Raw genomic sequence first — 24,256 nt, 5'->3', positions numbered from 1 at the left:
CCTCTCCACAGTGCTGCACCACCCTACATCTCCTCCTCATCTCTGTCTACCACCTACCCATCCTCTCCACAGTGCTGCACCACCCTACATCTCCTCCTCATCTCTGTCTACCACCTACCCATCCTCTCCACAGTGCTGCACCACCCTACATCTCCTCCTCATCTCTGTCTTCCACCTACCCATCCTCTCTACAGTGCTGCACCGCCCTACATCTCCTCCTCATCTCTGTCTACCACCTACCCATCCTCTCCACAGTGCTGCACCACCCTACATCTCCTCCTCATCTCTGTCTACCACCTACCCATCCTCTCTACAGTGCTGCACCGCCCTACATCTCCTCCTCATCTCTTTCTACCACCTACCCATCCTCTCCACAGTTCTGCACCACCCTACATCTCCTCCTCATCTCTTTCTTTCTATCACCCTACCCTTCCTCTCCATTGTGCTACACCCCCCTACATCTCCTCCTCATTTCTGTCTATAACCCTACTCATCCTCTCCACCATGCGGCACCACCCTACATCTCCTCCTCATCTCTGTCTACCACCTACCCGTCCTCTCCACAGTGCTGCACCGCCCTACATCTTCTCCTCATCTCTGTCTACCACCTACCCATCCTCTCCACAGTGCTGCACCGCCCTACATTTCCTCCTCATCTCTCTACCACCTACCCATCCTCTCCATAGTGCAGCACCGCCCTACATCTTCTCCTCATCTCTGTCTACCACCTACCCATCCTCTCCACAGTGCTGCACCGCCCTACATCTCCTCCTCATCTCTGTCTACCACCTACCCATCCTCTCCACAGTGCTGCACCACCCTTCATCTTCTCCTCATCTCTGTCTACCACCTACCTATCCTCTCCACAGTGCTGCACCGCCCTACATCTCCTCCTCAGCTCTGTCTACCAACCTACCCATCCTCTCCACAGTGCTGCACCGCCCTACATCTCCTCCTCATCTCTGTCTACCACCTACCTATCCTCTCCACAGTGCTGCACCACCCTACATCTCCTCCTCATCTCTGTCTACCACCTACCTATCCTCTCCACAGTGCTGCACCGCCCTACATCTCCTCCTCAGCTCTGTCTACCACCTACCCATCCTCTCTACAGTGCTGCACCGCCCTACATCTCCTCCTCATCTCTGTCTACCACCTACCCATCCTCTCCACAGTGCTGCACCGCCCTACATCTCCTCCTCATCTCTGTCTACCACCTACCTATCCTCTCCACAGTGCTGCACCACTCTACATCTCCTCCTCATCTCTGTCTACCACCTACCTATCCTCTCCACAGTGCTGCACCGCCCTACATCTCCTCCTCATCTCTGTCTACCACCTACCCATCCTCTCTACAGTGCTGCACCGCCCTACATCTCCTCCTCATCTCTGTCTACCACCTACCTATCCTCTCCACAGTGCTGCACCGCCCTACATCTCCTCCTCATCTCTGTCTACCACCTATCCATCCTCTCCACAGTGCTGCACCGCCCTACATCTCCTCCTCAGCTCTGTCTACCACCTACCCGTCCTCTCCACAGTGCTACACCGCCCTACATCTCCTCCTCAGCTCTGTCTACCAACCTACCTATGTTCTGCATTCCACTAATCCCTTAAACTGGACATTAGATATGATTGAGTATGTTGTGTTAACCCTTTCACTGAGTATGCTCGGGCGAGCTCCGAGTATTTACAGCTGCTCGGTGATATGGTTGAATCGCTCCCGTGTGCATGATTTGCGACTGTTTGACAGTTTTAATACATGTGAGGAATGATTGTTTCTTTTGCATTCCTCACATGTAATAAAGCTGTTAAACAGTTTCAAATCATGCACACAAGAGCGATTCAACCATATCACCGAGCAGCTGTAAATACTCGGAGCTCGCCCGAGCATACTCGGTGAAAGGGTTAACACAACATACTCGCTCAACACTACTGGAGATTCTTTATAATCTTAACCTCCTACTTCCATCTTCAAGACGTCTCTCGTGCTGTGCCAGCTCTCTGTAATGCACTTCCCCACACAATCTGATAAATTCCCAGAATGCAAAAATAAAGATAACGGCAGCCTTTGGTGCGTGAAAAAGAGGGTGGTCCCTTGAAACATTACCCAGGTGAGGATGATTGATTCTTGTTCTGAACCAAGTTAGAGATACCCCCAGCTGCCAAAGATTTATGAACCGCCATGACCCAGGAATTGGACTAAATCACCCCAATAACGGGAACCCCCAAATACTAGATACTCACAGTGCTGCGGCCAGGAGACCGGAAGAGGCTGAAGATAGTGAATTCTTAAGGCCAAGATGGCAAGAGAAAGAAGAAGAGACATCTGCAACGCAAAGGAGAACAACCAAATTTCAATAGAAAGTACGTTCCCATATGTTAAAACCACACAGAATATCACACACATCTACAGCATCATATAGATCACATACGTCTCTACGGCCTAACACAGAAGACGTAGGTCTCTACCACATGACACTGAAGACGTAGGTCTCTACCACATCATATAGAACACGTACCTCTCTACCACATGACACTGAAGACGTAGGTATCTACCACATGACACTGAAGACGTAGGTCTCTACCACATCATATAGAACACGTACCTCTCTACCACATGACACTGAAGACGTAGGTCTCTACCACATCATATAGAACACGTACCTCTCTACCACATGACACTGAAGACGTAGGTCTCTACCACATCATATAGAACACGTACCTCTCTACCACATGACACTGAAGACGTAGGTATCTACCACATGACACTGAAGACGTAGGTCTCTACCACATCATATAGAACACGTACCTCTCTACCACATGACACTGAAGACGTAGGTCTCTACCACATCATATAGAACACGTACCTCTCTACCACATGACACTGAAGACGTAGGTCTCTACCACATCATATAGAACACGTACCTCTCTACCTCCTGACACTGAAGATGTAGATCTCTAAAACATGACAAAGAAGATGTGTGTCTTACGCCCAATGGAGGCGCAAGTGGATTTTTGGACCCATTGTGCCACGGACTGGGCCTACCCTGGAGGAGCGTAACTAAGCAGCTAACTTGGTGTTCACTGGAGCCTCTAGTGGTAAGATCATGCATGAGCGGCAGGTAGCTGCCAGGTACCACTCTAGGGTGGTGTCCAGCAGTAGCTGCTGAACAGGGACTGCACCGGGACCAGGGGACTTTGGGAGCAGACTGGCCACACCAGGACCAGGGGACAATGTTCTGGAATGGCAGTTCTGAGACCAGGGGACAAGGATACAGGCACTGGCAGCTCCGGGTCCAGCTGCCGAGGGTTCAGGCACTGGCTGCTCCAGGACAAGGGGATGAGGGTTCAGGCACTGGCCGCTTCGGGACCAGGGGACTCGGGTACAGGACACTGACAACACCGGGACCAGGGGACTACGAACTCAGGACTAGCCACACCAGGACCACGGGACCTCACAACTCACTAGCAGTACATCTACAACTCATTGCTTGGCGACTCCCTAGGGGAGAGGGAGTCTTTTATACGAGATGACTCCCAGCTATGGGCTGGGAGCCATCTTGCAGGTATAATACTTAAACTAAATACTTCTCAGCAACAAGCTGAAAGCATTTAGCATACATGCACACTGCCTCTGTAAGAGCAGGAAAGCACAAGCACGCGCACTAGATGCTGCTGAGGGATCGCTCCTGATGGCCTTCTACGAGGAGGTGAGCTCACAGCTGGACCGGGGAGAGGCAGTGGATGTTGTAGACCTTGACTTCTCCAAAGCGTTTGATACCGTGCCACACAAAAGGTTGGTATATAAAATGAGAATGCTTGGTCTGGGGGATAATGTGTGCAAGTGGGTAAATAGCTGGCTGAGTGATAGAAAGCAGAGGGTGGTTATCAATGGAGTAAGCTCAGGGGGTGTCAGGGTTACTAGCGGGGGGCCTCAAGGGTCTGTCTTGGGCCCTATATTATTTAATATATTTATTAATGATCTAGTGGAAGGGTTGCATAGTAAAATAGCAATATTTGCAGATGATACTAAACTTTGTAAAGTAGTTAATACAGATGAGGATAGGGCACAGCTACAGGAGGATTTAGATAAATTGGGGAGTTGGGCCAAAAAATGGCAAATGGGGTTCAATGCCGATAAATGTAAGGTCATGCACATGGGAAAGAAAAACAGCAGTCACCCATACATATTAAATGGGAAACCGTTGGGCAAATCTGACATGGAGAAGGACCTGGGCGTCTTGGTTAATAGTAAATTAAATTGGAGTGCCCAGTGTCAGGCAGCAGCTGCGAAGGCAAATAGAGTCATGGCATGCATCAGAAGAGGAATAGGGGCATATGATGAGAACATTATTCTTCCTCTGTATAAAGCGCTGGTAAGGCCGCACTTAGAATATTGTGCACAGTTCTGGGCTCCGGGGCTCAGGAAAGACATATTGGAGCTAGAGAGGGTACAAAGGAGGGCGACTAAGGTAATAAAGGGAATGGAGGGACTAGAATACCCAGAGAGGTTGTCAAAATTAGGCCTATTTACGTTGGAAAAGAGAAGGCTTAGGGGAGACCTCATAAACATGTATAAATACATCAGGGGGCAGTACAGAGATCTCTCCCATGACCTGTTTATACCAAGGATGGTGACAAAGACGAGGGGGCACACTATGCGTCTGGAGGAAAGGAGGTTCCTGCACCAGCATAGAAGGGGATTCTTTACGGTCAGAGCCGTGAGACTCTGGAACTCTCTGGGAGAGGAAGTGGTGATGTCCAACTCACTTAATGAGTTCAAGAGAGGCCTGGACGCCTTTCTTGAGAACAATAAAATTACATCTTATGCTTAGTTAATTAATCCAGGGATTTAATCTGACTGCCAGATTGGTGTCGGGAAGTGAATTTTTCCTCAATGATGTAAATTGGCCTATACCGCATGGGTTTTTTTTTTGCCTTCCCCTGGATCAACGCTGTGGAATAGCTGCAGTGCACAAGAAATAGGCTGAACTGGATGGACGCTTGTCTTTTTTCGGCCTTATAAACTATGTAACTATGTAACTATGTAACTGCCAGGAACTGCAGACAGGGACCAAGGACGGCGACCGCGCCTGGAACCATGCCGAGGGCTGAGCAAGCTGGCGTCCCTGCATGGAGAGAGACGGGGGACACCAAGCAGGGGTGCCGGCAACAGCGCTACAGTGTGTCTCTTTCACATCATATAAAACACGTACGTCTCTACCGCAGGACACAGAAGATGTAGGTCTCCACTGCATACTCTCTGACTGTGTGTTCATGTTCTGGTTGTAGTCATGCTCTGGCTGTGTGTACATGCTCTGGTTGTAGTCATGCTCTGGCTGTGTGTACATGTCCTGGTGTAGTAGTGCTCTGGTTGTAGTCATGCTCTGACTGTGTGTACATGTTCTGGTTGTAGTCATGCTCTGGCTGTGTGTACATGTTCTGGTTGTAGTCATGCTCTGGCTGTGTGTACATGTCCTGATTGTAGTCATGCTCTGGCTGTGTGTACATGTTCTGGTTATAGTCATGCTCTGGCTCTGTGTACATGTTCTGGTTGTAGTCATGCTCTGGCTGTGTGTACATGTCCTGGTGTAGTAGTGCTCTGGTTGTAGTCATGCTCTGGCTGTGTGTACATGTCCTGATTGTAGTCATGCTCTGGCTGTGTGTACATGTCCTGGTGTAGTAGTCCTCTGGTTGTAGTCATGCTCTGGCTGTGTGTACATGTCCTGGTGTAGTAGTCCTCTGGTTGTAGTCATGCTCTGGCGGTGTGTACATGTCCTGGTGTAGTAGTCCTCTGGTTGTAGTCATGCTCTGGATGTGTGTACATGTCCTAGTGTAGCAGTGTTTTGGTTGTAGTCATGCGCTGGCTGTGTGTACATGTCCTGGTGTAGTAGTCCTCTGGTTGTAGTCATGCTCTGGCTGTGTGTACATGTCCTGGTGTAGTAGTCCTCTGGTTGTAGTCATGCTCTGGCTGTGTGTACATGGCCTGGTGTAGTAGTCCTCTGGTTGTAGTCATGCTCTGGATGTGTTTACATGTCCTGGTGTAGTAGTTCTCTGGTTGTAGTCATGCTCTGGATGTGTATACATGTCCTGGTGTATTAGTGCTCTGGTTGTAGTCATGCTCTGGCTGTGTGCACATGTCCTGGTGTAGTAGTCCTCTGGTTGTAGTCATGCTCTGGCTGTGTGTACATGTCCTGGTGTAGTAGTCCTCTGGTTGTAGTCATGCTCTGGATGTGTTTACATGTCCTGGTATAGTATTTCTCTGGTTGTAGTCATGCTCTGGATGGGTGTACATGTCCTGGTGTAGTAGTGCTCTGGTTGTAGTCATGCTCTGGCTGTGTGTACATGTCCTGGTGTAGTAGTCCTCTGGTTGTAGTCATGCTCTGGATGTGTGTACATGTCCTGGTGTAGTAGTCCTCTGGTTGTAGTCATGCTATGGCTGTATGTACATGCCCTGGTGTAGTAGTGTTCTAGTTGTAGTCATGCTCTCGATGTGTGTACATGTCCTGGTGTAGTAGCGCTCTGGTTGTACTCATGCTCTGGCTGTGTGTACATGTCCTGGTGTAGTAGTGTTCTAGTTGTCATACTCTCGATGCGTGTACATGTCCTGGTGTAGTAATGCTCTAGTTGTAGTCATGCTCTGGCTGTGTGTACATGTCCTGGTGTAGTAGTCCTCTGGTTGTAGTCATGCTCTGGCTGTGTGTACATGTCCTGGTGTAGTAGTGTTGTAGTTATAGTCATGCTCTGGATGTGTGTACATGTCCTGGTGTAGTAGTGTTCTAGTTGTAGTCATGCTCTGACTGTGTGTACATGTCCTGCTGTAGTAGTGTTCTAGTTGTAGTCATGCTTTCGATGTGTGTACATGTCCTGGTGTAGTAATGCCCTGTTGGTAGTCATGCTCTGGATGTGTGTACATGTCCTGGTGTAGTAATGCGTTAGTTGTAGTCATGCTCTGGCGGTGTGTACATTTCCTGATGTAGTAGAGTTCTGGTTGTAGTCATGCTCTGGCTGTGTGTACATGTCCTGGTGTAGTAATGCCCTGTTGGTAGTCATGCTCTAGATGTGTGTACATGTCCTGGTGTAGTAATGCTCTAGTTGTAGTCATGCTCTCGATGTGTGTGCATGTGCTGGTGTAGTAGTGCTCTGGTTGTAGTTATGCTCTGGATGTGTGTACATATCCTGGTGTAGTAATGTTCTAGTTGTAGTCATGCTCTCGATATGTGTATATGTCCTGGTGTAGTAGCGCTCTGGTTGTAGTCATGCTCTGGCTGTGTGTACATGTCCTGGTGTAGTAGAGCTCTGGTTGTAGTCATGCTCTGGCTGTGTGTACATGTCCTGGTGTAGTAGTGCCCTGTTGGTAGTCATGCTCTGGATGTGTGTACATGTCCTGGTGTAGTAATGCTCTGGTTGTAGTTATGCTCTGGATGTGTGTACATATCCTGGTGTAGTAATGTTCTAGTTGTAGTCATGCTCTCGATATGTGTATATGTCCTGGTGTAGTAGCGCTCTGGTTGTAGTCATGCTCTGGCTGTGTGTACATGTCCTGGTGTAGTAGAGCTCTGGTTGTAGTCATGCTCTGGCTGTGTGTACATGTCCTGGTGTAGTAGTGCCCTGTTGGTAGTCATGCTCTGGATGTGTGTACATGTCCTGGTGTAGTAATGCTCTGGTTGTAGTTATGCTCTGGATGTGTTTACGTGTCCTGGAGTACTAGTGCTCTGGTTGTAGTCATGCTCTGGCAGTGTGTACATTTCTGGTGTTGTAGTGTTACAGTTGTAGTCATGCTCTCGATGTGTGTACATGTCCTGGTGTAGTAGCGCTCTGGTTGTAGTCATGCTCTGGCTGTGTGTACATGTCCTGGTGTAGTAGTGTTCTAGTTGTAGTCATACTCTCGATGTGCGTACATGTCCTGGTGTAGTAATGCTCTAGTTGTAGTCATGCTCTGGCTGTGTGTACATGTCCTGGTGTAGTAGTCCTCTGGTTGTCGTCATTCTCTGGCTGTGTGTACATGTCCTGGTGTAGTAGTCCTCTGGTTGTAGTCATGCTCTGGATGTGTGTACATGTCCTGGTGTAGAAGTGTTCTAGTTATAGTCATGCTCTGTCTGTGTGTACATGTCCTGGTGTAGTAGTGCTCTGGTTGTAGTCATGCTCTGGCTGTGTGTACATGTCCTGGTGTAGTAGTGTTCTGGTTGTAGTCATGCTCTGGCTGTGTGTACATGTCCTGGCGTAGTAGTCCTCTGGTTGTAGTCATGCTCTGGCTGTGTGTACATGTCCTGGTGTAGTAGTGTTCTAGTTGTAGTCATGCTCTCGATGTGTGTACATGTCCTGGTGTAGTAATGCTCTAGTTGTAGTCATGCTCTGGCTGTGTGTACATGTCCTGGTGTAGTAATGCTCTAGTTGTAGTCATGCTCTGGCGGTGTGTACATTTCCTGGTGTAGTAGAGCTCTGGTTGTAGTCGTGCTCTGGCTGTGTGTACATGTCCTGGTGTAGTAGTGCTCTGGTTGTAGTCATGCTCTGGATGTGTGTACATGTCCTGGTGTAGTAGTCCTCTGGTTGTAGTCATGCTCTGGCGGTGTGTACATGTCCTGGTGTAGTAGTCCTCTGGTTGTAGTCATGCTCTGGCTGTGTGCACATGTCCTGGTGTAGTAGTCCTCTGGTTGTAGTCATGCTCTGGCTGTGTGTACATGTCCTGGTGTAGTAGTCCTCTGGTTGTAGTCATGCTCTGGATGTGTTTACATGTCCTGGTGTAGTAGTTCTCTGTTGTAGTCATGCTCTGGATGTGTGTACATGTCCTGGTGCAGTAGTACTCTGGTTGTAGTCATGCTCTGGCTGTGTGTACATGTCCTGGTGTAGTAGTCCTCTGGTTGTAGTCATGCTCTGGATGTGTTTACATGTCCTGGTGTAGTAGTTCTCTGGTTGTAGTCATGCTCTGGATGTGTGTACATGTCCTGGTGTAGTAGTGCTCTGGTTGTAGTCATGCTCTGGATGTGTGTACATGTCCTGGTGTAGTAGTGCTCTGGTTGTAGTCATGCTCTGGATGTGTTTACATGTCCTGGTGTAGTAGTCCTCTGGTTGTAGTCATGCTCTAGTTGTGTGTACATATCCTGGTGTAGTAGTGCTCTGGTTGTAGTCATGCTCTGGCTGTGTGTACATGTCCTGGTGTAGTAGTCCTCTGGTTGTAGTCATGCTCTGGCTGTGTGCACATGTCCTGGTGTAGTAGTCCTCTGGTTGTAGTCATGCTCTGGCTGTGTGTACATGTCCTGGTGTAGTAGTCCTCTGGTTGTAGTCATGCTCTGGCTGTGTGTACATGTCCTGGTGTAGTAGTCCTCTGGTTGTAGTCATTCTCTGGATGTGTGTACATGTCCTGGTGTAGTAGTTCTCTGGTTGTAGTCATGCTCTGGATGTGTGTACATGTCCTGGTGTAGTAGTCCTCTGGTTGTAGTCATGCTCTGGATGTGTGTACATGTCCTGGTGTAGTAGTTCTCTGGTTGTAGTCATGCTCTGGATGTGTGTACATGTCCTGGTGTAGTAGTGCTCTGGTTGTAGTCATGCTCTGGATGTGTGTACATGTCCTGGTGTAGTAGTCCTCTGGTTGTAGTCATGCTCTGGCTGTGTGTACATGTCCTAGTGTAGCAGTGTTTTGATTGTAGTCATGCGCTGGCTGTGTGTACATGTCCTGGTGTAGTAGTCCTCTGGTTGTAGTCATGCTCTGGATGTGTTTACATGTCCTGGTGTAGTAGTTCTCTGGTTGTAGTCATGCTCTGGATGTGTGTACATGTCCTGGTGTAGTAGTCCTCTGGTTGTAGTCATGCTCTGGCGGTGTGTACATGTCCTGGTGTAGTAGTCCTCTGGTTGTAGTCATGCTCTGGATGTGTGTACATGTCCTAGTGTAGCAGTGTTTTGGTTGTAGTCATGCGCTGGCTGTGTGTACATGTCCTGGTGTAGTAGTCCTCTGGTTGTAGTCATGCTCTGGCTGTGTGTACATGTCCTGGTGTAGTAGTCCTCTGGTTGTAGTCATGCTCTGGCTGTGTGTACATGTCCTGGTGTAGTAGTCCTCTGGTTGTAGTCATGCTCTGGATGTGTTTACATGTCCTGGTGTAGTAGTTCTCTGGTTGTAGTCATGCTCTGGATGTGTATACATGTCCTGGTGTATTAGTGCTCTGGTTGTAGTCATGATCTGGCTGTGTGCACATGTCCTGGTGTAGTAGTCCTCTGGTTGTAGTCATTCTCTGGCTGTGTGTACATGTCCTGGTGTAGTAGTCCTCTGGTTGTAGTCATGCTCTGGATGTGTTTACATGTCCTGGTATAGTAGTTCTCTGGTTGTAGTCATGCTCTGGATGGGTGTACATGTCCTGGTGTAGTAGTGCTCTGGTTGTAGTCATGCTCTGGCTGTGTGTACATGTCCTGGTGTAGTAGTCCTCTGGTTGTAGTCATGCTCTGGATGTGTGTACATGTCCTGGTGTAGTAGTCCTCTGGTTGTAGTCATGCTATGGCTGTATGTACATGCCCTGGTGTAGTAGTGTTCTAGTTGTAGTCATGCTCTCGATGTGTGTACATGTCCTGGTGTAGTAGCGCTCTGGTTGTACTCATGCTCTGGCTGTGTGTACATGTCCTGGTGTAGTAGTCTTCTAGTTGTCATACTCTCGATGTGTGTACATGTCCTGGTGTAGTAATGATCTAGTTGTAGTCATGCTCTGGCTGTGTGTACATGTCCTGGTGTAGTAGTCCTCTGCTTGTAGTCATGCTCTGGCTGTGTGTACATGTCCTGGTGTAGTAGTCCTCTGGTTGTAGTCATGCTCTGGCTGTGTGTACATGTCCTGGTGTAGTAGTGTTCTATTTGTAGTCATGCTCTGGATGTGTGTACATGTCCTGGTGTAGTAGTGTTCTAGTTGTAGTCATGCTCTGGCTGTGTGTACATGTCCTTGTGTAGTAGTCCTCTGGTTGTAGTCATGCTCTGGCTGTGTGTACATGTCCTGGTGTAGTAGTGTTCTAGTTGTAGTCATGCTCTCGATGTGTGTACATGTCCTGGTGTAGTAATGCCCTGTTGGTAGTCATGCTCTGGATGTGTGTACATGTCCTGGTGTAGTAATGATTTAGTTGTAGTCATGATCTGGCGGTGTGTACATTTCCTGATGTAGTAGAGCTCTGGTTGTAGTCATGCTCTGGCTGTGTGTACATGTCCTGGTGTAGTAATGCCCTGTTGGTAGTCATGCTCTGGATGTGTGTACATGTCCTGGTGTAGTAATGCTCTAGTTGTAGTCATGCTCTCGATGTGTGTACATGTGCTGGTGTAGTAGTGCTCTGGTTGTAGTTATGCTCTGGATGTGTGTACATGTCCTGGTGTAGTAATATACTAGTTGTAGTAATGCTCTCGATATGTGTATATGTCCTGGTGTAGTAGCGCTCTGGTTGTAGTCATGCTCTGGCTGTGTGTACATGTCCTGGTGTAGTAGAGCTCTAGCTGTGGTCATGCTCTGGCTGTGTGTACATGTCCTGGTATAGTAGTGCCCTGTTGGTAGTCATGCTCTGGATGTGTGTACATGTCCTGGTGCAGTAATGCTCTGGTTGTAGTTATGCTCTGGATGTGTTTACGTGTCCTGGAGTAGTCATGCTCTGGCAGTGTGTACATTTCTGGTGTTGTAGTGTTACAGTTGTAGTCATGCTCTCGATGTGTGTACATGTCCTGGTGTAGTAGCGCTCTGGTTGTAGTCATGCTCTGGCTGTGTGTACATGTCCTGGTGTAGAAGTGTTCTAGTTGTAGTCATACTCTCGATGTGTGTACATGTCCTGGTGTAGTAATGCTCTAGTTGTAGTCATACTCTGGCTGTGTGTACATGTCCTAGTGTAGTAGTCCTCTGGTTGTCGTCATGCTCTGGCTGTGTGTACATGTCCTGGTGTAGTAGTCCTCTGGTTGTAGTCATGCTCTGGCTGTGTGTACATGTCCTGGTGTAGAAGTGTTCTAGTTATAGTCATGCTCTGTCTGTGTGTACATGTCCTGGTGTAGTAGTGCTCTGGTTGTAGTCATGCTCTGGCTGTGTGTACATATCCTGGTGTAGTAGTGTTCTAGTTGTAGTCATGCTCTGGCTGTGTGTACATGTCCTTGTGTAGTAGTCCTCTGGTTGTAGTCATGCTCTGGCTGTGTGTACATGTCCTGGTGTAGTAGTGTTCTAGTTGTAGTCATGCTCTCGATGTGTGTACATGTCCTGGTGTAGTAATGCCCTGTTGGTAGTCATGCTCTGGATGTGTGTACATGTCCTGGTGTAGTAATGATTTAGTTGTAGTCATGATCTGGCGGTGTGTACATTTCCTGATGTAGTAGAGCTCTGGTTGTAGTCATGCTCTGGCTGTGTGTACATGTCCTGGTGTAGTAATGCCCTGTTGGTAGTCATGCTCTGGATGTGTGTACATGTCCTGGTGTAGTAATGCTCTAGTTGTAGTCATGCTCTCGATGTGTGTACATGTGCTGGTGTAGTAGTGCTCTGGTTGTAGTTATGCTCTGGATGTGTGTACATGTCCTGGTGTAGTAATATACTAGTTGTAGTAATGCTCTCGATATGTGTATATGTCCTGGTGTAGTAGCGCTCTGGTTGTAGTCATGCTCTGGCTGTGTGTACATGTCCTGGTGTAGTAGAGCTCTAGCTGTGGTCATGCTCTGGCTGTGTGTACATGTCCTGGTATAGTAGTGCCCTGTTGGTAGTCATGCTCTGGATGTGTGTACATGTCCTGGTGCAGTAATGCTCTGGTTGTAGTTATGCTCTGGATGTGTTTACGTGTCCTGGAGTAGTCATGCTCTGGCAGTGTGTACATTTCTGGTGTTGTAGTGTTACAGTTGTAGTCATGCTCTCGATGTGTGTACATGTCCTGGTGTAGTAGCGCTCTGGTTGTAGTCATGCTCTGGCTGTGTGTACATGTCCTGGTGTAGAAGTGTTCTAGTTGTAGTCATACTCTCGATGTGTGTACATGTCCTGGTGTAGTAATGCTCTAGTTGTAGTCATACTCTGGCTGTGTGTACATGTCCTAGTGTAGTAGTCCTCTGGTTGTCGTCATGCTCTGGCTGTGTGTACATGTCCTGGTGTAGTAGTCCTCTGGTTGTAGTCATGCTCTGGCTGTGTGTACATGTCCTGGTGTAGAAGTGTTCTAGTTATAGTCATGCTCTGTCTGTGTGTACATGTCCTGGTGTAGTAGTGCTCTGGTTGTAGTCATGCTCTGGCTGTGTGTACATATCCTGGTGTAGTAGTGTTCTAGTTGTAGTCATGCTCTCGATGTGTGTACATGTCCTGGTGTAGTAATGCCCTGTTGGTAGTCATGCTCTGGATGTGTGTACATGTCCTGGTGTAGTAATGCTCTAGTTGTAGTCATGCTCTCGCTGTGTGTACATGTCCTGGTGTAGTAATGCTCTAGTTGTCATGCTCTGGCGGTGTGTACATTTCCTGGTGTAGTAGAGCTCTGGTTGTAGTCATGCTCTGGCTGTGTGTACATGTCCTGGTGTAGTAATGCCCTGTTGGTAGTCATGCTCTGGATGTGTGTACATGTCCTGGTGTAGTAATGCTCTAGTTGTAGTCATGCTCTCGATGTGTGTACATGTCCTGGTGTAGTAGTGCTCTGGTTGTAGTTATGCTCTGGATGTGTGTACATGTCCTGGTGTAGTAATGCCCTGTTGGTAGTCATGCTCTGGATGTGTGTACATGTCCTGGTGTAGTAATGCTCTAGTTGTAGTCATGCTCTGGCTGTGTGTACATGTCCTTGTAGTAGTAGCGTTCTAGTTGTAGTTATGCTCTGGATGTGTGTACATGTCCTGGTGTAGTAATGCTTTAGTTGTAGTCATGCTCTGGTTGTGTGTACATGTCCTGGTGTAGTAGAGCTCTGGTTGTAGTCATGCTCTGGCTGTGTGTACATGTCCTGGTGTAGTAATGCCCTGTTGGTAGTCATGCTCTGGCTGTGTGTACATGTCCTGGTGTAGTAATGCCCTGTTGGTAGTCATGCTCTGGATGTGTGTACATGTCCTGGTGTAGTAGTGCTCTGGTTGTAGTCATGCTCTCGATGTGTGTACATGTCCTGGTGTAGTAATGCTCTGGTTATAGTTATGCTCTGGATGTGTTTACGTGTCCTGGTGTAGTAGTGCTCTGGTTGTAGTCATGCTCTGGCAGTGTGTACATGTTCTGGTGTAGTAGTGTTACAGTTGTAGTCATGCTCTGGCTGTGTGTACATGTCCTAGTGGAGTAGTGTTCTGATTGTAGTCATGCTCTAGCTATGTGTACATGTCCCAGTGTAGCAGTTCTCTAGTTGTAGTCATGCTCTAGCTGTGTGTGCATATCCTGGTGTAGTAGTGTTCTGGTTGTATTCAGGCTCTGGCTGTGTGTACATGTTCTGATATAGTAGTTCTCTGGTTGTAGTCATGATCTGGATGTGTGTACATATCCTGTTGTAGTACTGCTCTGGTTGTAGTCATGCTCTGGCTGTGTGTAGATGTCCCAATGTAGTAGTTCTCTGGTTATAGTCATGCTATGGATGTGTGTATATGTCCTGGTGTAGTACTGCTCTGGTTGTAATCATGCTCTGGCTGTGTGTACATGTCCTGGTGTAGTAGTGTTCTGGTTGTAATCATGCTCTGGATGTGTGTACATGTCCTTCTGTAGTAGTGCTCTAGTTGTAGTCATGCTCTGGCTGTGTGCACATGTCCTGGTGTAGTAGTGTTCTGGTTGTAATCATGCTCTGGCTGTATGTACATGTCCCAATGTAGTAGTGCTCTAGTTGTAGTCATGCTCTGGCTGTGTGTACATGTCCTGGTGTAGTAGTGTTCTGGTTGTAGTCATGCTCTGGCTGTGTGTACATGTCCTGGTGTAGCATTGCTTTAGTTGTAGTCATTTTTTGGCTGTGTACATATCCTGGTGTAGTAGTCCTCTAGTTGTAGTTATGCTCTGGCTGTGTGTACATGTTCTGGTTGTAGTCATGCTCTGGCTGTGTGTACATGTTCTGGTTGTAGCCATACCCTGGCTGTGTGTACATGTCCTGGTTGTAGTCATGTTCTGGCTGTGTGTACATGTCCTGGTTGTAGTCATGCTCTGGCTGTGTGTACATGTCCTGGTTGTAGTCATGCTCTGGCAGTGTGTACATGTTCTGGTTGTAGTCATGCTCTGGCTGTGTGTACATGTCCTGGTTGTAGTCATGCTCTGGTTGTGTGTACATGTCCTGGTTGTAGTCATGCTCTGGCTGTGTGTACATGTCCTGGTGTAGTAGTGCTCTGGCTGTGTGTACATGTCCTGGTGTAGTAGTCCCCTGGTTGTAGTTATGCTCTGGCTGTGTGTACATGTTCTGGTGTAGTAGTGTTTTGGTTGTAGCCATACCCTGGCTGTGTGTACATGTCCTGGTGTAGTAGTGTTCTAGTTGTAGTCATGCTATGGATGTGTGTACATATCCTGTTGTAGTACTGCTCTGGTTGTAGTCATGCTCTGGCTGTGTGTACATGTTCTGGTTGTAGCCATACCCTGGCTGTGTGTACATGTCCTGGTTGTAGTCATGTTCTGGCTGTGTGTACATGTCCTGGTTGTAGTCATGCTCTGGTGGTGTGTACATGTCCTGGTTGTAGTCATGCTCTGGCTGTGTGTACATGTCCTGGTTGTAGTCATGCTCTGGCTGTGTGTACATGTCCTGGTGTAGTAGTCCCCTGGTTGTAGTTATGCTCTGGCTGTGTGTACATGTTCTGGTGTAGTAGTGTTTTGGTTGTAGCCATACCCTGGCTGTGTGTACATGTCCTGGTGTAGTAGTGTTCTAGTTGTAGTCATGCTATGGATGTGTGTACATATCCTGTTGTAGTACTGCTCTGGTTGTAGTCATGCTCTGGCTGTGTGTACATGTTCTGGTTGTAGCCATACCCTGGCTGTGTGTACATGTCCTGGTTGTAGTCATGTTCTGGCTGTGTGTACATGTCCTGGTTGTAGTCATGCTCTGGTGGTGTGTACATGTCCTGGTTGTAGTCATGCTCTGGCTGTGTGTACATGTCCTGGTTGTAGTCATGCTCTGGCTGTGTGTACATGTCCTGGTTGTAGTCATGCTCTGGCTGTGTGTACATGTCCTGGTGTAGTAGTCCCCTGGTTGTAGTCATGCTCTGGCTGTGTGTACATGTTCTGGTGTAGTAGTGTTTTGGTTGTAGCCATACCCTGGCTGTGTGTACATGTCCTGGTGTAGTAGGGTTCTAGTTGTAGTCATGCTCTCGATGTGTGTACATATCCTGGTGTAGTAGCGCTCTGGTTGTAGTCATGCTCTGGCTGTGTGTACATGTCCTGGTGTAGTAGAGCTCTGGTTGTAGTCATGCTCTGGCTGTGTGTACATGTCCTGGTGTAGTAATGCCCTGTTGGTAGTCATGCTCTGGCTGTGTGTACATGTCCTGGTGTAGTAATGCCCTGTTGGTAGTCATGCTCTGGATGTGTGTACATGTTCTGGTGTAGTAGTGCTCTGGTTGTAGTCATGCTCTCGATGTGTGTACATGTCCTGATGTAGTAGTGCTCTGGTTGTAGTCATGCTCTGGTTGTGTGTACATGTCCTGGTTGTAGTCATGCTCTGGCTGTGTGTACATGTCCTGGTGTAGTAGTCCCCTGGTTGTAGTCATGCTCTAGCTGTGTGTACATGTTCTGGTGTAGTAGTGTCTTGGTTGTAGCCATACCCTGGCTGTGTGTACATGTCCTGGTGTAGTAGTGCTCTGGTTGTAGTCATGTTCTGGCTGTGTGTACATGTCCTGGTTGTAGTCATGCTCTGGCTGTGTGTACATGTCCTGGTTGTAGTCATGCTCTGGCTGTGTGTACATGTCCTGGTTGTAGTCATGCTCTGGCTGTGTGTACATGTTCTGGTTGTAATCATGCTCTGGCTGTGTGTACATGTTCTGGTTGTAGTCATGCTCTGGCTGTGTTTACATGTCCTGGTGTAGTAATGCTCTGGTTGTAGCCATACCCTGGCTGTGTGTACATGTCCTGGTTGTAGTCATGCTCTGGCTGTGTGTACATGTCCTGTTTGTAGTCATGCTCTGGCTGTGTGTACATGTCCTGGTTGTAGTCATGCTCAAGGCTGTGTGTACATGTCCTGGTGTAGTAGTCCCCTCGTTGTAGTCATGCTCTGGCTGTGTGTACATGTTCTGGTGTAGTAGTGGTTTGGTTGTAGCCATACCCTGGCTGTGTGTACATGTCCTGGTGTAGTAGTGCTCTGGTTGTAGTCATGCTCTGGCTGTGTGTACATGTCCTGGTTGTAGTCATGCTCTGGCTGTGTGTACATGTCCTGGTTGTAGTCATGCTCTGGCTGTGTGTACATGTTCTGGTTGTAGTCATGCTCTGGCTGTGTGTACATGTTCTGGTTGTAGTCATGCTCTGGCTGTGTGTACATGTCCTGGTTGTAGTCATGCTCTGGTTGTGTGTACATGTCCAGGTTGTAGTCATGCTCTGGCTGTGTGTACATGTCCTGGTGTAGTAGTCCCCTTGTTGTAGTCATGCTCTGGCTGTGTGTCCATGTTCTGGTGTAGTAGTGTTTTGGTTGTAGCCATACCCTGGCTGTGTGTACATGTCCTGGTGTAGTAGTGCTCTGGTTGTAGTCATGCTCTGGCTGTGTGTACATGTCCTGGTTGTAGTCATGCTCTGGCTGTGTGTACATGTCCTGGTTTTAGTCATGCTCTGGCTGTGTGTACATGTTCTGGTTGTAGTCATGCTCTGGCTGTGTGTACATGTTCTGGTTGTAGTCATGCTCTGGCTGTGTGTATATGTCCTGGTGTAGTAGTGCTCTGGTTGTAGCCATACCCTGGCTGTATGTACATGTCCTGGTTGTAGTCATGCTCTGGCTGTGTGTACATGTCCTGGTTGTAGTCATGCTCTGGCTGTGTGTACATGTCCTGGTTGTAGTCATGCTCTGGCTGTGTGCACATGTCCTGGTTGTAGTCATGCTCTGGCTGTGTGTACATGTCCTGGTTGTAGTCATGTTCTGGCTGTGTGTACATGTCCTGGTTGTAGTCATGCTCTGGCTGTGTGTACATGTCCTGGTTGTAGTCATGCTCTGGCTGTGTGTACATGTCCTGGTTGTAGTCATGCTCGGGCTGTGTGTACATGTCCTGGTTGTAGTCATGCTCTGGCTGTGTGTACATGTCCTGGTTGTAGTCATGCTCTGGCTGTGTGTACATGTCCTGGTTGTAGTCATGCTCTGGTTGTGTGTACATGTCCTGGTTGTAGTCATGCTCTGGCTGTGTGCACATGTCCTGGTTGTATTCATGCTCTGGCTGTGTGTACATGTCCTGGTTGTAGTCATGTACTGGCTGTGTGTACATGTCCTGGTTGTAGTCATGCTCTGGCTGTGTGTTCATGTCCTGGTTGTAGTCATGCTCTGGCTGTGTGTACATGTCCTGGTGTAGTAGTCCCTTGGTTGAAGTCATGCTCTGGCTGTGTGTACTTGTTCTGGTGTAGTAGTGTTTTGGTTGTAGCCATGCCCTGGATGTGTGTACATGTCCTGGTGTAGTAGTGCTCTGGTTGTAGTCATGCTCTGGCTGTGTGTACATGTCCTGGTTGTAGTCATGCTCTGGCTGTGTGTACATATCCTGGTTGTAGTCATGCTCTGGCTGTGTGTACATGTCTTGGTTGTAGTCATGCTCTGGCTGTGTGTACATGTTCTGGTTGTAGTCATGCTCTGGCTGTGTGTACATGTCCTGGTGTAGTAGTCCCCTGGTTGTAGTCATGCTCTGGCTGTGTGTACATGTTCTGGTGTAGTAGTGTTTTGGTTGTAGCCATACCCTGGCTGTGTGTACATGTCCTGGTGTAGCAGTGCTCTGGTTGTAGTCATGCTCTGGCTGTGTGTACATGTCCTGGTTGTAGTCATGCTCTGGCTGTGTGTACATGTTCTGGTTGTAGTCATGCTCTGACTGTGTGTACATGTTCTGGTTGTAGTCATGCTCTGGCTGTGTGTACATGTCCTGGTGTAGTAGTGCTCTGGTTGTAGCCATACCCTGGCTGTGTGTACATGTCCTGGTTGTAGTCATGCTCTGGCTGTGTGTACATGTCCTGGTTGTAGTCATGCTCTGGCTGTGTGTACATGTCCTGGTTGTAGTCATGCCCTGGCTGTGTGTACATGTCCTGGTTGTAGTCATGATCTGGCTGTGTGCACATGTCCTGGTTGTAGTCATGCTCTGGCTGTGTGTACATGTCCTTTTTGTAGTATTGTTCTGGCTGTGTGTACATGTCCTGGTTGTAGTCATGCTCTGGCTGTGTGTACATGTCCTGGTTTAGGCGTGCTCTGGCTGTGTGTACATGTCCTGGTTGTAGTCATGCTCTGGCTGTGTGTACATGTCCTGGTTGTAGTCATGCTCTGGCTGTGTGTACATGTCCTGGTTGTAGTCATGCTCTGGTTGTGTGTACATGTCCTGGTTGTAGTCATACTCTGCCTGTGTGCACATGTCCTGGTTGTAGTCATGCTCTGGCTGTGTGTACATGTCCTGGTTGTAGTCATGTTCTGGCTATGTGTACATGTCCTGGTTGTAGTCATGCTCTGGCTGTGTGTACATGTCCTGGTTGTAGTCATGCTCTGGCTGTGTGTACATGTCCTGGTGTAGTAGTCCCCTGGTTGTAGTCATGCTCTGGCTGTGTGTACATGTTCTGGTGTAGTTATGTTTTGGTTGTAGCCATGCCCTGGCTGTGTGTACATGTCCTGGTGTAGTAGTGCTCTGGTTGTAGTCATGCTCTGGCTGTGTGTACATGTCCTGGTTGTAGTCATGCTCTGGCTGTGTGTACATGTCCTGGTTGTAGTCATGCTCTGGCTGTGTGTACATGTCCTGGTTGTAGTCATGCTCTGGCTGTGTGTACATGTTCTGGTTGTAGTCATGCTCTGGCTGTGTGTACATGTCCTGGTGTATTATTCCCCTGGTTGCAGTCATGCTCTGTCTGTGTGTACATGTTCTGGTGTAGTAGTGTTTTGGTTGTAGCCATACCCTGGCTGTGTGTACATGTCCTGGTGTAGCAGTGCTCTGGTTGTACTCATGCTCTGGCTGTGTGTACATGTCCTGGTTGTAGTCATGCTCTGACTGTCTGTACATGTTCTGGTTGTAGTCTTGCTCTGGCTGTGTGTACATGTCCTGGTTGTAGTCATGTTCTGGCTGTGTGTACATGTCCTGGTTGTAGTCATGCTCTGGCTGTGTGCACATGTCCTGGTTGTAGTCATGCTCTGGCTGTGTGTACATGTCCTGGTTGTAGTCATGCTCTGGCTGTGTGTAGATGTCCTGGTTGTAGTCATGCTCTGGCTGTGTGTACATGTCCTGGTTGTAGTCATGCTCTGGCTGTGTGTACATGTCCTGGTTGTAGTCATGCTCTGACTGTGTGTACATGTTCTGGTTGTAGTCATGCTCTGGCTGTGTGTACATGTCCTGGTTGTAGTCATGCTCTGGCTGTGTGTACATGTCCTGGTTGTAGTCATGCTCTGGCTGTGTGTACATGTCCTGGTTGTAGTCATGCTCTGGCTGTGTGTACATGTTCTGGTTGTAGTCATGCTCTCGCTGTGTGTACATGTCCTGGTGTAGTAGTGCTCTGGTTGTAGCCATACCCTGGCTGTGTGTACATGTCCTGGTTGTAGTCATGCTCTGGTTGTGTGTACATGTTCTGGTTGTAGTCATGCTCTGGCTGTGTGTACATGTTCTGGTTGTAGTCATGCTCTGACTGTGTGTACATGTCCTGCTGTAGTAGTGATCTGGTTGCAGCCATACCCTGGCTGTGTGTACATGTTCTGGTTGTAGTCATGCTCTGGCTGTGTGTACATGTTCTGGTTGTAGTCATGCTCTGGCTGTGTGTACATGTCCTGGTTGTAGTCATGCTCTGGCTGTGTGTACATGTCCTGGTTGTAGTCATAATCTGGCTGTGTGCACATGTCCTGGTTGTAGTCATGCTCTGGCTGTGTGTACATGTCCTGGTTGTAGTCATGTTCTGGCTGTGTGTACATGTCCTGGTTGTAGTCATGCTCTGGCTGTGTGTACATGTCCTGGTTGTAGTCATGCTCTGGCTGTGTGTACATGTCCTGGTTGTAGTCATGCTCGGGCTGTGTGTACAAGTCCTGGTTGTAGTCATGCTCTGGCTGTGTGTACATGTCCTGGTTGTAGTCATGCTCTGGCTGTGTGTACATGTCCTGGTTGTAGTCATGTACTGGCTGTGTGTACATGTCCTGGTTGTAGTCATGCTCTGGCTGTGTGTTCATGTCCTGGTTGTAGTCATGCTCTGGCTGTGTGTACATGTCCTGGTGTAGTAGTCCCTTGGTTGAAGTCATGCTCTGGCTGTGTGTACTTGTTCTGGTGTAGTAGTGTTTTGGTTGTAGCCATGCCCTGGATGTGTGTACATGTCCTGGTGTAGTAGTGCTCTGGTTGTAGTCATGCTCTGGCTGTGTGTACATGTCCTGGTTGTAGTCATGCTCTGGCTGTGTGTACATATCCTGGTTGTAGTCATGCTCTGGCTGTGTGTACATGTCTTGGTTGTAGTCATGCTCTGGCTGTGTGTACATGTTCTGGTTGTAGTCATGCTCTGGCTGTGTGTACATGTCCTGGTGTAGTAGTCCCCTGGTTGTAGTCATGCTCTGGCTGTGTGTACATGTTCTGGTGTAGTAGTGTTTTGGTTGTAGCCATACCCTGGCTGTGTGTACATGTCCTGGTGTAGCAGTGCTCTGGTTGTAGTCATGCTCTGGCTGTGTGTACATGTCCTGGTTGTAGTCATGCTCTGGCTGTGTGTACATGTTCTGGTTGTAGTCATGCTCTCACTGTGTGTACATGTTCTGGTTGTAGTCATGCTCTGGCTGTGTGTACATGTCCTGGTGTAGTAGTGCTCTGGTTGTAGCCATACCCTGGCTGTGTGTACATGTCCTGGTTGTAGTCATGCTCTGGCTGTGTGTACATGTCCTGGTTGTAGTCATGCTCTGGCTGTGCGTACATGTCCTGGTTGTAGTCATGCCCTGGCTGTGTGTACATGTCCTGGTTGTAGTCATGATCTGGCTGTGTGCACATGTCCTGGTTGTAGTCATGCTCTGGCTGTGTGTACATGTCCTTTTTGTAGTCATGTTCTGGCTGTGTGTACATGTCCTGGTTGTAGTCATGCTCTGGCTGTGTGTACATGTCCTGGTTTAGGCGTGCTCTGGCTGTGTGTACATGTCCTGGTTGTAGTCATGCTCTGGCTGTGTGTACATGTCCTGGTTGTAGTCATGCTCTGGCTGTGTGTACATGTCCTGGTTGTAGTCATGCTCTGGTTGTGTGTACATGTCCTGGTTGTAGTCATACTCTGCCTCTGTGCACATGTCCTGGTTGTAGTCATGCTCTGGCTGTGTGTACATGTCCTGGTTGTAGTCATGTTCTGGCTGTGTGTACATGTCCTGGTTGTAGTCATGCTCTGGCTGTGTGTACATGTCCTGGTTGTAGTCATGCTCTGGCTGTGTGTACATGTCCTGGTGTAGTAGTCCCCTGGTTGTAGTCATGCTCTGGCTGTGTGTACATGTTCTGGTGTAGTTATGTTTTGGTTGTAGCCATGCCCTGGCTGTGTGTACATGTCCTGGTGTAGTAGTGCTCTGGTTGTAGTCATGCTCTGGCTGTGTGTACATGTCCTGGTTGTAGTCATGCTCTGGCTGTGTGTACATGTCCTGGTTGTAGTCATGCTCTGGCTGTGTGTACATGTCCTGGTTGTAGTCATGCTCTGGCTGTGTGTACATGTTCTGGTTGTAGTCATGCTCTGGCTGTGTGTACATGTCCTGGTGTATTATTCCCCTGGTTGCAGTCATGCTCTGTCTGTGTGTACATGTTCTGGTGTAGTAGTGTTTTGGTTGTAGCCATACCCTGGCTGTGTGTACATGTCCTGGTGTAGCAGTGCTCTGGTTGTACTCATGCTCTGGCTGTGTGTACATGTCCTGGTTGTAGTCATGCTCTGACTGTCTGTACATGTTCTGGTTGTAGTCTTGCTCTGGCTGTGTGTACATGTCCTGGTTGTAGTCATGTTCTGGCTGTGTGTACATGTCCTGGTTGTAGTCATGCTCTGGCTGTGTGTACATGTCCTGGTTGTAGTCATAATCTGGCTGTGTGCACATGTCCTGGTTGTAGTCATGCTCTGGCTGTGTGTACATGTCCTGGTTGTAGTCATGTTCTGGCTGTGTGTACATGTCCTGGTTGTAGTCATGCTCTGGCTGTGTGTACATGTCCTGGTTGTAGTCATGCTCTGGCTGTGTGTACATGTCCTGGTTGTAGTCATGCTCGGGCTGTGTGTACAAGTCCTGGTTGTAGTCATGCTCTGGCTGTGTGTACATGTCCTGGTTGTAGTCATGCTCTGGCTGTGTGTACATGTCCTGGTTGTAGTCATGCTCTGGTTGTGTGTACATGTCCTGGTTGTAGTCATGCTCTGGCTGTGTGCACATGTCCTGGTTGTATTCATGCTCCGGCTGTGTGTACATGTCCTGGTTGTAGTCATGTACTGGCTGTGTGTACATGTCCTGGTTGTAGTCATGCTCTGGCTGTGTGTTCATGTCCTGGTTGTAGTCATGCTCTGGCTGTGTGTACATGTCCTGGTTGTAGTCATGCTCTGGCTGTGTGTTCATGTCCTGGTTGTAGTCATGCTCTGGCTGTGTGTACATGTCCTGGTGTAGTAGTCCCTTGGTTGAAGTCATGCTCTGGCTGTGTGTACATGTTCTGGTGTAGTAGTGTTTTGGTTGTTGCCATGCCCTGGATGTGTGTACATGTCCTGGTGTAGTAGTGCTCTGGTTGTAGCCATACCCTGGCTGTGTGTACATGTCCTGGTTGTAGTCATGCTCTGGTTGTGTGTACATGTTCTGGTTGTAGTCATGCTCTGGCTGTGTGTACATGTTCTGGTTGTAGTCATGCTCTGACTGTGTGTACATGTCCTGCTGTAGTAGTGATCTGGTTGTAGCCATACCCTGGCTGTGTGTACATGTTCTGGTTGTAGTCATGCTCTGGCTGTGTGTACATGTTCTGGTTGTAGTCATGCTCTGGCTGTGTGTACATGTCCTGGTTGTAGTCATGCTCTGGCTGTGTGCACATGTCCTGGTTGTATTCATGCTCTGGCTGTGTGTACATGTCCTGGTTGTAGTCATGTACTGGCTGTGTGTACATGTCCTGGTTGTAGTCATGCTCTGGCTGTGTGTTCATGTCCTGGTTGTAGTCATGCTCTGGCTGTGTGTACATGTCCTGGTTGTAGTCATGCTCTGGCTGTGTGTTCATGTCCTGGTTGTAGTCATGCTCTGGCTGTGTGTACATGTCCTGGTGTAG

The 24,256-nt window shown here is 48.3% G+C and overlaps 1 protein-coding gene across 1 annotated transcript in view; it reads right to left on the bottom strand.

The window, feature by feature from the left end:
* Positions 1-24,256, bottom strand: part of LOC141173528 (uncharacterized) — a 70,802-nt gene that overhangs the window by 10,163 nt on the left and 36,383 nt on the right. The window contains exon 2 of the mRNA XM_073657883.1: positions 2,248-2,329. Within this exon, the coding sequence (XP_073513984.1) occupies positions 2,248-2,329 (82 nt within the window). The remainder of the gene's footprint in view (positions 1-2,247; positions 2,330-24,256) is intronic.

Source organism: Phyllobates terribilis, unplaced genomic scaffold (assembly GCF_046119375.1).
Source record: "Phyllobates terribilis strain yellow unplaced genomic scaffold, ASM4611937v1 Scaffold_1__5_contigs__length_1240528914, whole genome shotgun sequence".
Taxonomy (NCBI): Eukaryota; Metazoa; Chordata; class Amphibia; order Anura; family Dendrobatidae; genus Phyllobates; species Phyllobates terribilis.
Note: the sequence above shows the minus strand (reverse complement) of the source record. Positions and strands in the feature narration are given on the sequence as shown.